This window comes from Colossoma macropomum, unplaced genomic scaffold (assembly GCF_904425465.1).
Source record: "Colossoma macropomum unplaced genomic scaffold, Colossoma_macropomum, whole genome shotgun sequence".
In the NCBI taxonomy this organism is placed as follows: Eukaryota; Metazoa; Chordata; class Actinopteri; order Characiformes; family Serrasalmidae; genus Colossoma; species Colossoma macropomum.
The window spans coordinates 34,430,835-34,441,909 of NW_023494784.1; the positions used below are offsets into that span (position 1 = coordinate 34,430,835).

General features: G+C 39.6%; 1 protein-coding gene across 1 annotated transcript; it reads right to left on the minus strand.

The window, feature by feature from the left end:
- Positions 1-242: 242 nt before the first annotated feature.
- Positions 243-5,866, minus strand: lrrc3 (leucine rich repeat containing 3). The gene is made up of 2 exons (XM_036574091.1): positions 5,763-5,866; positions 243-2,931 (listed from the first exon to the last, which is right to left on the minus strand). Exon 2 carries the CDS (start codon positions 2,556-2,558, stop codon positions 1,758-1,760), a length of 801 nt encoding a protein of 266 aa, XP_036429984.1. The 5' UTR covers positions 2,559-2,931; positions 5,763-5,866; the 3' UTR covers positions 243-1,757.
- Between the last annotated feature and the right edge of the window lie 5,209 nt (positions 5,867-11,075).

Sequence of the window (11,075 nt, forward strand, 5' to 3'; positions counted from 1 at the left end):
GAGATGAGAAGGCAATCGTGACACATTCTCAGTGGAGCAAACCTCTGCGGAAACCTTGGCGAGTATTGAGAAAATGTTTCTGCAAGGTATACAGCAATACTCTTCTCAGATTAAAAATCCATTATTTATTACGATGCCAACTTTCTCAGCTGCTGTTACAAAACCTGATCCCAAAGAGACAGATGAGCAGTTCAGTTCTGTGCATTGTACATGGTAAGAAACAAATAGATGGTGAGTGAACAAGTGTCTATTGAAAACTATTATTGCAGAAATTGGTATAGATAAATGTGTTATTATCAAACTTCATGTGCAGTAAGCACAAGAAACAGATTGCTAAATGCAGTACTTTTAAATGCATATTAAATCCATTAGTGGTATTTTCTGCACATGACTAGAATAAATGCATCATTTTTAAATGCATATTCAGTCCAGAGCAGTAACTGCCTGTTACTGGTTTTGTGCATTTTTGCAATATCTGCTATACAGTTCTACACATGTTTAAAAGCTGAAAACCATTAGAAAGGAAGGACTGCGTCTGACAGCAAGTAAATCACACATGAGCTGCTTGACATAGTGCTGTTTGATTGCATGTCAGAGAGCCCAAGGGGCCTAAAGAGTCCAAAAAACCAAGACAGCCAAAGTGTCCTTTGCTAACCTTTATTTCCTAATGCTGATATGATATACATAATTCAGAAGACAACCCAGCCACTGTGAAGAGCAAACGAATACAGCTCTTGGGCAATGGAAGCTACATTTACCAAAGAAACACATTACAAGAAGAGCCCTTTAAGGTCAAATAACATATGCTGTATGCTTCACTTGCAGACTGTGAAATGACACGTTTAACTTCTTTCTAACTGAGCTACATCCAAGTCATGTTTGAACAACCAAACACGGTAACACTGTGACACAATCAAACACAAGGACGACTAATTTTATGTCTCATTGAGCCCATCTCACAGGGCCACAGACACCATACTGACAAAGTACAGTACACTGAATATTAAAGGTCTCTTGACAATGGCAGAGGGACTGCAAGGGACTGAGAATAGCCAAGCCCAAAGCACAGTGTTTAGGTATCGTAGTACCATCATGTAGGCACTTGGGCAGATAAAAGTCAGCCTAAAAAAAGAAAGAACAAGGCAGAGTTTAAATGAACAGTATTTGGCAGTGATGGTTCTCTTCGCAGCTAGAGAAGCTCCTCCTGAGTCTTTTATGCTGCACTATAATAGAGACAAGGCAAATAAACAGGCCTATCAATCCCCAGTTCAGTCCTGTCCCCTGTATCAGCACTACATTAGCACAGAAACGGATGAATGAATGCAGGAAATGAAGGTAGTTAAGCACCTGCTGGGAAACACAGGAAGGATGGATTTGCTTCTGCGGAGCTTTTGTATCTCAGAGATGCAGCAATGCTGGATTAACCCGACAACAACAGCATCTGCTGGAAGTACAGTGATGAGGATAATGCATTTAGTAATGGGCTGAAATAATGAATAGGAACACGGAGACTGCTGACAGATATTTGACCACAATTTGAAAAATGCACATGAACCCACAAATTGTCAAAATGACCTGCCTCTTAATAACAAATGAAAAAAATAGCATTGTGTATTTATTTAGGAAGGAGTGTTCCTTGCTCAGCAGATGTGATGAGCTTTAAGGCTTGCTGTTGTGCCATCGTAACTGTGCCCGAGTGGTCAAATACATTCATGGCCAGAGACGTCCAGACCGCGCGGAACACTGTCCTAGAGGTGCTACAGAACAGTACTGATTGTGTCAAAGTCTTTGCTAATTTGGGAGCTGCTTGGCAGAGACTTGAGGTACTCCAGATGCCGGCGGGCATCCTCCTGGTTGTGCCGCACATAATAGATGACGTAAGCAATAACCATGGTGAACCAGCCGAACATAGTGACGAACATGGCCACGTCTGTGGTCTTGTGGTGGAAGTTGCAGAAGTTGATGCCAGAGTCCAGCACCTGGATGACGGGCTTGCCCGAGTACTCCTCCTGGACAGACGTGTGGCAACTGACCTCGTTGACGGTCTCCGGGTCGAGCCGAAGCTCTCGGAGCACCTCCTGCAGGGTGCACTCGCAGTGCCACGGGTTGTTGGCCAGACTGATCTTAGCATGGAGCCGGGCGAAGGCTTCTTTGGGCACACCACGGAGGTGGTTGTGGGACAAGTCGAGGACGCGAAGACTTTCCGAGATGCCTTGAAAGGCCCCTGCGTCCACGCTCTCGATGGCATTCCGAGACAGGTCCAGCTCCTGCAGGCGAGGGAGCTCTTTGAAAGCCTGGCTGGGGATCTTGGTGATATGATTGGAGGACAGCAGCAGGGACACGGTGTCATGGGGCAGGTCTGAGGGGATGTCCTCCAGGTTTCGGGAAGCACACTGAACCACCACCAGGCCACTCCTTTCAGTGCACAGGCAGCTCTTGGGGCATGCACGTGTCATAGTGCTGAGAAAAAGCATGGCGAAATGCAATCCCAACACAAGGGAATACGCAGAGGGAAAGAAATGGCTCCTGGACGTACGAGTGCCCCCAGGGAAAGTCATGGTTTCCGCCACGCTAGAGTTCAAGGGCACTCATCATTTATCCATGTGATACAGGAGTAGCATTCAAATGACCTCAGAAGCATTCCCCTAGTCACTTCCCCTCTTTTTAATCCATTAGTTCAGACACAGGGGACTAAATTAGATTGCCATGTGTTTAATGCGATCATAGTGAGGTTGGGGTTCAGTGATGTGTACACTGTGTTGTGTGGTAGTTCAGTGCAAGTAGCCTGGCCAAAATCCAGAAGTGTACCTTGAGCTGTGAAAGGCGGTTAAGTGTTGGAAAGATGCAGATGTGAGAGCCAAGTTTTAAGTACAATCTGAAAGCAGCAGTGGGGCGAGGCGGGGCTGAATGGAGCTGGCATCCTCTTGGAAACTGAAAGAACAAAGAAAAAACTAATTACATACACACATACAGACACATGCATGCACAGGCACACATACAGTCTTGTGGAAACGTGAGAAATCTTTGGTGGGAAACCTTTGGTTTATTTCATTTTCAGTCAAAACAGCCAAACTATTTTTTTTTTTGGAGATATTACTGAGGGGGTCAAATATAAGATAATCCACTTGCATAAGGAAGGAAAAAGGGGAAAAATAAACAGTGCTTAAAGCTTTAATCCTTAAAAGAACATTTTAAGCTCCACTCTTGCTTCAGATCTGAAAAAAAGTGTTTCTGTACATCCTTGTGAGGTACAGTGAGAAGACAACTCAACACTATGAGTCTGAAAGCATGTGTAGATGTCAAGAAGACCTTACTGAGAAAAAGCAGAAGTGTAGAAGTGGACAAAAAAGGGGAGAAAAAAAACTGCAAATCAAACAAAGAAGCTGCTGGTGTTCTCAGAACAATGGACTGACCACCCCAGAGTCCAGACCTCAACATCACTGAATGTGTTTAGGTTTACATGGATTGTGAGAAGCAGATGCAACCAGCTTCTAAGACTTAGCTTTGGAGCTGTGGAAAAATATCCTTGCAGATTTCTTCAAAAAACTGAAAACAAGTCTCCTGGAAAGAAGCTGTAACAAAGGCAAAGAGTGGACACATTAAATAATGAAAAATTAAATATTATATTTAGTTGTTAAGGCTTGTGTGTTATTTATGGTTAAATATGTGTGTTCTGCTTTTTTTCCCAACACTGAAAAATAAATAACTTGTACTTAAAGGCTATTTTGACTGGAAATTAAATAAATGACACACATAGCCACACACGCGTGCAGACACACAAACACGTGCACAGCCACCACCAGGTGGATGTTAAACAACCATGCAGTGTTAAAGAAGGGCATCTCATGTTTCTTCATATACAAATCTAGTGGTATTGATTTTACAAGGCAATTCCTTTACATTCAGAGAGCCATACTACCTCAAGACCTTGAAAGGAAATAGCCTTTTCCCTTACAAATTACAGTCTCCTTGGTCTCCTCTAATGTGGCCTATACTGATCGAATTAACTTATCAAAGGCAACCAGAGTAGCTTATAGAAAATGACATTGCACATAACACAGCATTAGAGCAGGTTACATGGTCATGGCACTCAATCTAATTAAAAAAGTGATTCATAGCAAAAGACTCGACCACTCATCATTTCTGACATAAATGCTTCTTAATGATAATTATATTCTTCAGTGAAACAACAGAGCAAAGAGGAAGAATCATTTTCCTCGCATAATATGTACATAGATGTTTTTCCTTCTAATAATAAGCAGGACGGATGGTACCACGGCACAGACGTGCAATCAGGGCAGACCTATAGGATCCCAGCTCCCCCATGTGGAACACACAGCTCACGCACAGTAACTGCACTCTCACACGCCTCCCTCAGACAGCACTCCAACATATCATTTAAAGTACAATCTAATAGCACGGTTCTAACTTAAACATGTTCTAACATTCAATGTATACCTGTTCTTAAGCTCTCCTATGAAACAGCACAACAGCAGAACAGAATCACTGAACACACGCCTGACTATATTCAGAGGCAGAAAACATCATCAGTAATTAAATTATGAATGCAATCGTCCCCATGTGCTTTAGCATTTTGACTAAGCAAAGGGATAAAAACAAAGATAAAGTGTTTGAGTGACAAAAGGGGAGGCGGCTAGGGACGCATTTTCAGTGCCTCTTAGTGCTTCAGTATCTGATGGGCAATCTCCCAGCACTTCTATCAGTACAACAGATCATAGTAGCACGCTGTCAAGTTTGTATTTCAGCATGTGAGAACTGTCTGGGAACTATTAGAGAGCAAACAGCAACATGTCTAGTGGCAAAGATTCCTTTTTCCTTTGACAAGACAGTGTGACTAAGGCTACATGCTTAAAAATAGGGTTCTTAAAAGCAGTTGTTCATATATATATATATATATATATATATATATATATATATATATATATATATATATATATATATATAAACCATTTAAATGGTTCTTTGCATGATTAAACAGTTCTTCTGTGTTGATGGAGAGCCTGTCTTTAAGAACCTTTTAAAAATGGATCTATATTGCACCAAAAACCTTTCTGGTACTGTTTAGAACCCTTTTCTTAAGTGGGTCTCTACCAAAAAATATATCTACCTAATACCTCCTTAACACTTGCCATTCACATAGACTCAAAATGACTGGAAACTGTGCATTAGGTTACTTCTGTTACAAATAAAACTCATAAGCTGTGCCCAAAAACACACACTGCTATACTACACTAATGAATGGACTTCCGCTGGTGATGCACTAATTTGGACATTCTATTTAGCATGGTGTTATTCTGTTTTGGACGCAGCCATAAACTGGCCAAACTGAAGAACCCTCTGTTTTCCATCAGCACAACTGACATAATATTTTTTTTTAATTAAACAGCTTGAGGAAAAATATGAAAAATAATAAGGATGATACTAGAACAAGCATAAGTCAAAGAGCACAGAAAAGAAGGAAAAAAAGGCAAAACCTACTCGAGCTAAAGTGACTGACACTGTCAGTGGCAGAAAACCTGATCTGGAGGACAAAAACTGAACACAGTGTCACCACCTTTCTAATATTGTACTCCAGGAATGTCCACGAATATTTCCAAATATCACAGCCTGAAATTATCTGCCTAACTTTAAACAAAAGAGCACTTCAATCAAGAACTAATTAACTCACAGAAACAATAAAAATCATTCTAAACAAACAATCATGCGACGGAATCTGTTACACAGAAACACAAGTGTGTTACCGTAGTGAAGACTATTCCAGAGCGCGCGCGTGGAACGGACTGTGTTCTCCTCACTTGTTGCTAAGCTACGCCTCTCCGCTCTCACCACGCTTCGAACGTTAAAATGAATGAGGCCGAGGCGGCTCAGCCTTTAATGCGGGAACTGCTCGCTGATTGGGCGCTGAGTCCGCTTGGCCCCGCCCTGAAAGTGCCTCGGGGCGGAGCTCGAAGGAGCGTTTGGGAAGCAAGATGCGGCGAGGAGAGAAAGGGAGGGAGGTTTTTTTGGCAAATGTGGCCGACACGCGTCTTTGGTGGCGTTCATAGAGCACCTTTCCTGCGGAGAGTCCTGTTTAAAGGACATCTAGGTGACTTAGTACTACTTAGGGACTTTGTCCCTAATTTGACACGTGCTGCGGTTACAGTCTGTTGAAATGGATGGTGTGAGTTCAGGTACTGTGTGACGCCAGAACGTAATGGCACTATATTCTGCTTTTGCCAATGACAACAAATATTACTTAGATATTAATGCATATGTGTCGCGAAAATGTAAATTGTAGTTGGATTTTTGTGCATATGTGCTGAATACCCAGATATCAGTCACTGAATGGATGTTAAATCAACGTTAAAGTGTCAACGTGAACTTAACTGAATCAAGATTCTGATCTAATATTGATTCTTATTCACTTTTCACCTTGAATTAGTATTGAAACAACATTGAAAGTTTAACAAAAGTTCAGCAGAACATCAGTGCTTCCTCAACAATTGTCAAGCCTTAGAAGATAAAAGCCATCCAGCTTTCTCTACGGAAAGGATTATATACAGCCAAATGGCCTAAAACAGACAACAAAACTCTCCATTGGTTTCTTTATTCAGGTTTATTACAACAAGATAACAAGAAAATGCTTTACAATTACTGTAACTTTTCAGTATTGCAAGATTAGTCACATACTCAAGCTGTAATTCATAAACATCAGATGAGGGGCTTACTTCACCTGCTCCCCCTTTTCCTTCTGTGTTCTGAAAATATAAGCAAGAAATCTATGTATAGATATAGACGTCTGTGTATGTACACACTGAAAATCAAATGCATAACAAATCTTGATTTTTGATGATGACTTTGGCAGTAATTTGACATTTAACCAACATATGTTTTGTGTTTTTTACCAGCTTATATCAGGTTTTGATAATGGGCTGTAGTCAGGTCCACTTTAAGTAAGTTCAACAAAAACACATATTAACATATTTCAACATAGAAATTCAAATAAGCACCAATTTAAATGAAATATCAATATTACTTTACAGGTGCAGGTGTGTGGGCTAGTCTGATATTAGCCAAAAAGTGTCCCACTTTTTGTGAGCAAATATTTGCAGAAAGATTGGTCATGTTGAATACTAAGGATGCTGCAAAATGAGCATATTTTACCTCTTAGTGCTCAGATAACCTAGAAATGTGAAATATTTGGCCAGGTATGTTCCTTTATGTGCTAGTACTACTGAGCATTGGACAACAGCCAATAACAATTAGCTAATATTGGCTATAAATAATGAATAATGAATAAGAACTTTGCGTCAGTGTTGCAATGATGCATTTTTGTCCAAGAATCTAAAATAGCCTCCTCTGTGGTTTTTGGCAGGTTATGTAATGACTCACCATAGTGAGTGGTCTGTCAGCAACAGCTGACCGGAGAGCAGCATTCAGCAAAGGCTCTGCGTTGTGCAACATTCACACAGAGCTGCATTTTATGCAGGACACACTCGGTCATCTACGTGGGCGTGTATGAATACACATCCGCTTTCCTAACAATATCTACACTTGTCTGCAGTGTTTCATAATGTTTTGCTACTCAATATTCAGTGTTGAGTAGCATGTAAAGTTATGTACAGTAAAGTCAATGATGAATACAAGTAGTAAGATGTTGAATTGTCCTTTGATAGTTCAGATAGTTAATTGACCGAGACACTTGGTTGCACGTTAGCCACAGAAATTGAATGAGAAATGGAACTGACCTTCATCTGAGAAAATCATCAGGATATGGGAGATGGTGGTAATAAGTGAGAACAAAAATGGACCAAAAATAGAATGGCCATTAAAGCCAGCATAACTAGACATACTAACAGCTTTTTCCACAAAAATACTTTGTAGACCCCTCCCTGACTGTGGCCCACATCTCTAATCTGTGCCATAATGCATCATTGCACAAATGTTCATCTCATTCTGTAATATACTGTAAATAATGGTTTCCTCAGACTCTGCACATATGTACATACTCACATATTCATCTCTTCTTTCACGCTGGATCCTTTATATCTGCTCTCTTGTCTCTTATTCTATTTATTTTCATCTGTTTATTTAATTTGATCTTCCCTTCGTTAAATCTTCTTTTGAATATTTATTATGGTCTGTGTACTTGTCTGGTCTGTTACATATTATACATGTGTGCACTCACCATGATAAATTCCCCTTATGCTTGGCACAATAAAGTGATTCTGGTTCTGATAAAACATGAAAGGATTTTTTTTCTTTTTTTGGCAGTGTTTTCTTGTGCTGCAGATGGCCAGGAGTGCAAATCCGGTCAGCCTCTACTCTCCCTGTGGATCTCTTTGTCTTCTCAGAATCACATCAGTAAGCAGCTCAGGTGACTTTATTACCTTTCTCAGCTGTTTAAACACAACTGGAAATATTCACTAATGTTTTAAACACTCAGACAAACATTACATGCATTTTCTGTGCTTGCATATGAAACTCATTCATTTGTCGAGAATGGAATGGAAGTCGGTCTACGCGGTTGTACATGCACTCGATTAGCTTATTCCAGTGCCAGAATGTTTCCTTTAGGTTAAATCTGAAAGCAACCATGTCGTTCTGCTTTATCTGATGGGTTTAATACTACATGGTTTATATGTAACTGAAAATTGCAGATGATGCAGTATTTTGGTATTTTAGCTGCAGTTTTAGGCCTTGTTTCTTGTGGATGTTGCTTTTCCATTATGCTGTGTACTGCCAGTTGTGATTTTGTAAACATAATTATTATTTTGAGTGTCTTTATATAACCAGTTGTAAAGAAATCCATCCAGGTTTTAATGCCAGAAATACACTAAGCTGGCCAAAAGATGTGGCAGAGGAGGGTGTGTATTTTAATGTGCACAGATATCAAGAAAGAAAGCAAAATATGTTGCTAGAAATCTAGGAATGTAGGAAGTAATATAGTATAAATATTAATCATTATATGTTATTCCTTCATATGTGATCATTCGTCATGCTCTAAGATACGTTTTCTCAAATCTAAATAGCAGGTACATGACCTTTAGCAGAAATCTGTGTCCCACCAGTGCTCCTCAGGGTGCTAGCACTCCTTACTTTATGACTCTTTAATGTTGAAGAAAAAGCATCCTGTTTAATAATGAGATTTTTCAATACTGTCATTGCATTTATTTCGATATGTAAAGAGTATGATCAAAAAAGGCAAAAATATGTAGATTTTGCAAGAAAACAAATGCCTAGAAATACACTTCACATTTCACTCATCTTTTGCTGTTACACTTATTCAATACTAAGTCCATACTTATCTGAATTGTGCACTCATATCCAACAATAAATGCAGCATTGAGCTTCTTTTACATAGTGAGAACACATGGTAGCACACAGAAAGCTCTAATTCCACATGCTGATGCCTTTTATTATGTTTAACATGGACATCCCATGTCCCCACCACTCTGAGGGCAGATTTTGATGAGTCAAAGTAGTCATAGCCAAAGTGTCTGACTGTACCGATGATTTAGATAAGATAATAGACATGATGATGAGTCTGGTAAAACAGATATAAAGTTAGTCACAATTTCAAAATCAAAACCTCTCATTTAATGTGCATTACATTAAATATGAGTTCATGATTGACAACAATCTAATAATGTAACTGTGCGATGTGATGAATTGGGGTTTGACCTAGGTGCAAATGAAAAGACTGTTTAATTTCTGCTCATTTAAAGGCTGGCTGCTCACTCTGTTTCATGAATACATTTGAGCTCATTTTTGTTGTTCATTTTGATGTTGAGCTTCAATTTTTTTATAATTAACTTTATGACAAAGTGTATAAGGAAATACAGGCAAATTCACTTGGGATATCCCTCTAGTTGACATAATAATTGGTTTTTAAAAGGGTTTTTAAAGGACCCATGTCATGGAAAATCAAACTTCCCTCACTTTTATGATATAAAGGAGTTTGAAGAAATTTGTAAACATTGCTAAAGTTTCAAAATGTGTTTTGAATTGATTATTTCTGAGATGTCATGAGAAGCAACCCATATGTCTATTCAGCTTGCAGCAGTTTAGCTCCACCCATTCACACTGAAGTTCTAAGGAGTGTTTCAGCTCTAGGTCCTTTTTGAATGAGGCACAATACAGGGCGGCCAATCAGAACAGAGCTCATTTATCTTATATTACTCCTGAAGGCACAGCGACACAAACATCCATCCACAACATGTTTAATCCTAAGGGATAAAGAGAGGTTGGAAAATGGCAATGTAATTATGAATTATGACCATTTTTGGTGCATAAAACCACACAAATGTTATAAGTGGACCTCAAGGGATAAAATAAAATATAAGAAAAGTGTAGGAAATGGACTCCCTAAGGTTGTTTTCTTAACTCATGCCTTTGTTACTCTGCTATTGGCCTGAGTATTTGGCAAGAAGAGAACAATGTTCCCTCTCCTCCAGAGCCAAGCCACCCCATAGCCTCTGTCCTCATCCTTTGCATAATTAGTTAGATAAGTGGTCATTTGTTGTGATGGACCAAGAGTCTTAGCTATACTAGCCTGGTAGACATTGAAGGGATTGCTCTAATGTCCTCTACTTTTCCTTCTGGGAAATAGTGCATAATGCAAATTAATGGTACTTTTTTGCGGATGTAAGCAGCCCCTAAAAAGCCCAATAAAGCAGGGAAACCTACAGAGGAGTTTGAATATGAGGTGCTCTGGGGTGAATAAGTGTTCTGCATGGTGTAGATATACGTTATACAGCATGAGTGAACTACCATCTCAGTAAAACCTTTCAGCTGCTTAAATGATTTAAATGTGCTGGGCCTGTGAAAGCTCCCCAGATGGCTCAAGCACATCACTACAGTCATGTTCTGCTTGTTGTTTTCTGTTGTTTATTTTATTTTCATGACATTACATGAGATCTGCCGTAGAAATAAGGTTTGAGTTGACATATTGCAGTCAGTAGCACACGGCATGATTGCATGCATATTCTACTTATGCTTTATGCTTTAGTGCTCTGGCGGTTAAGCTCTCTTGTCCTTTTCTATGTGGAAAAATGTAATAAGTGAAGACAGTT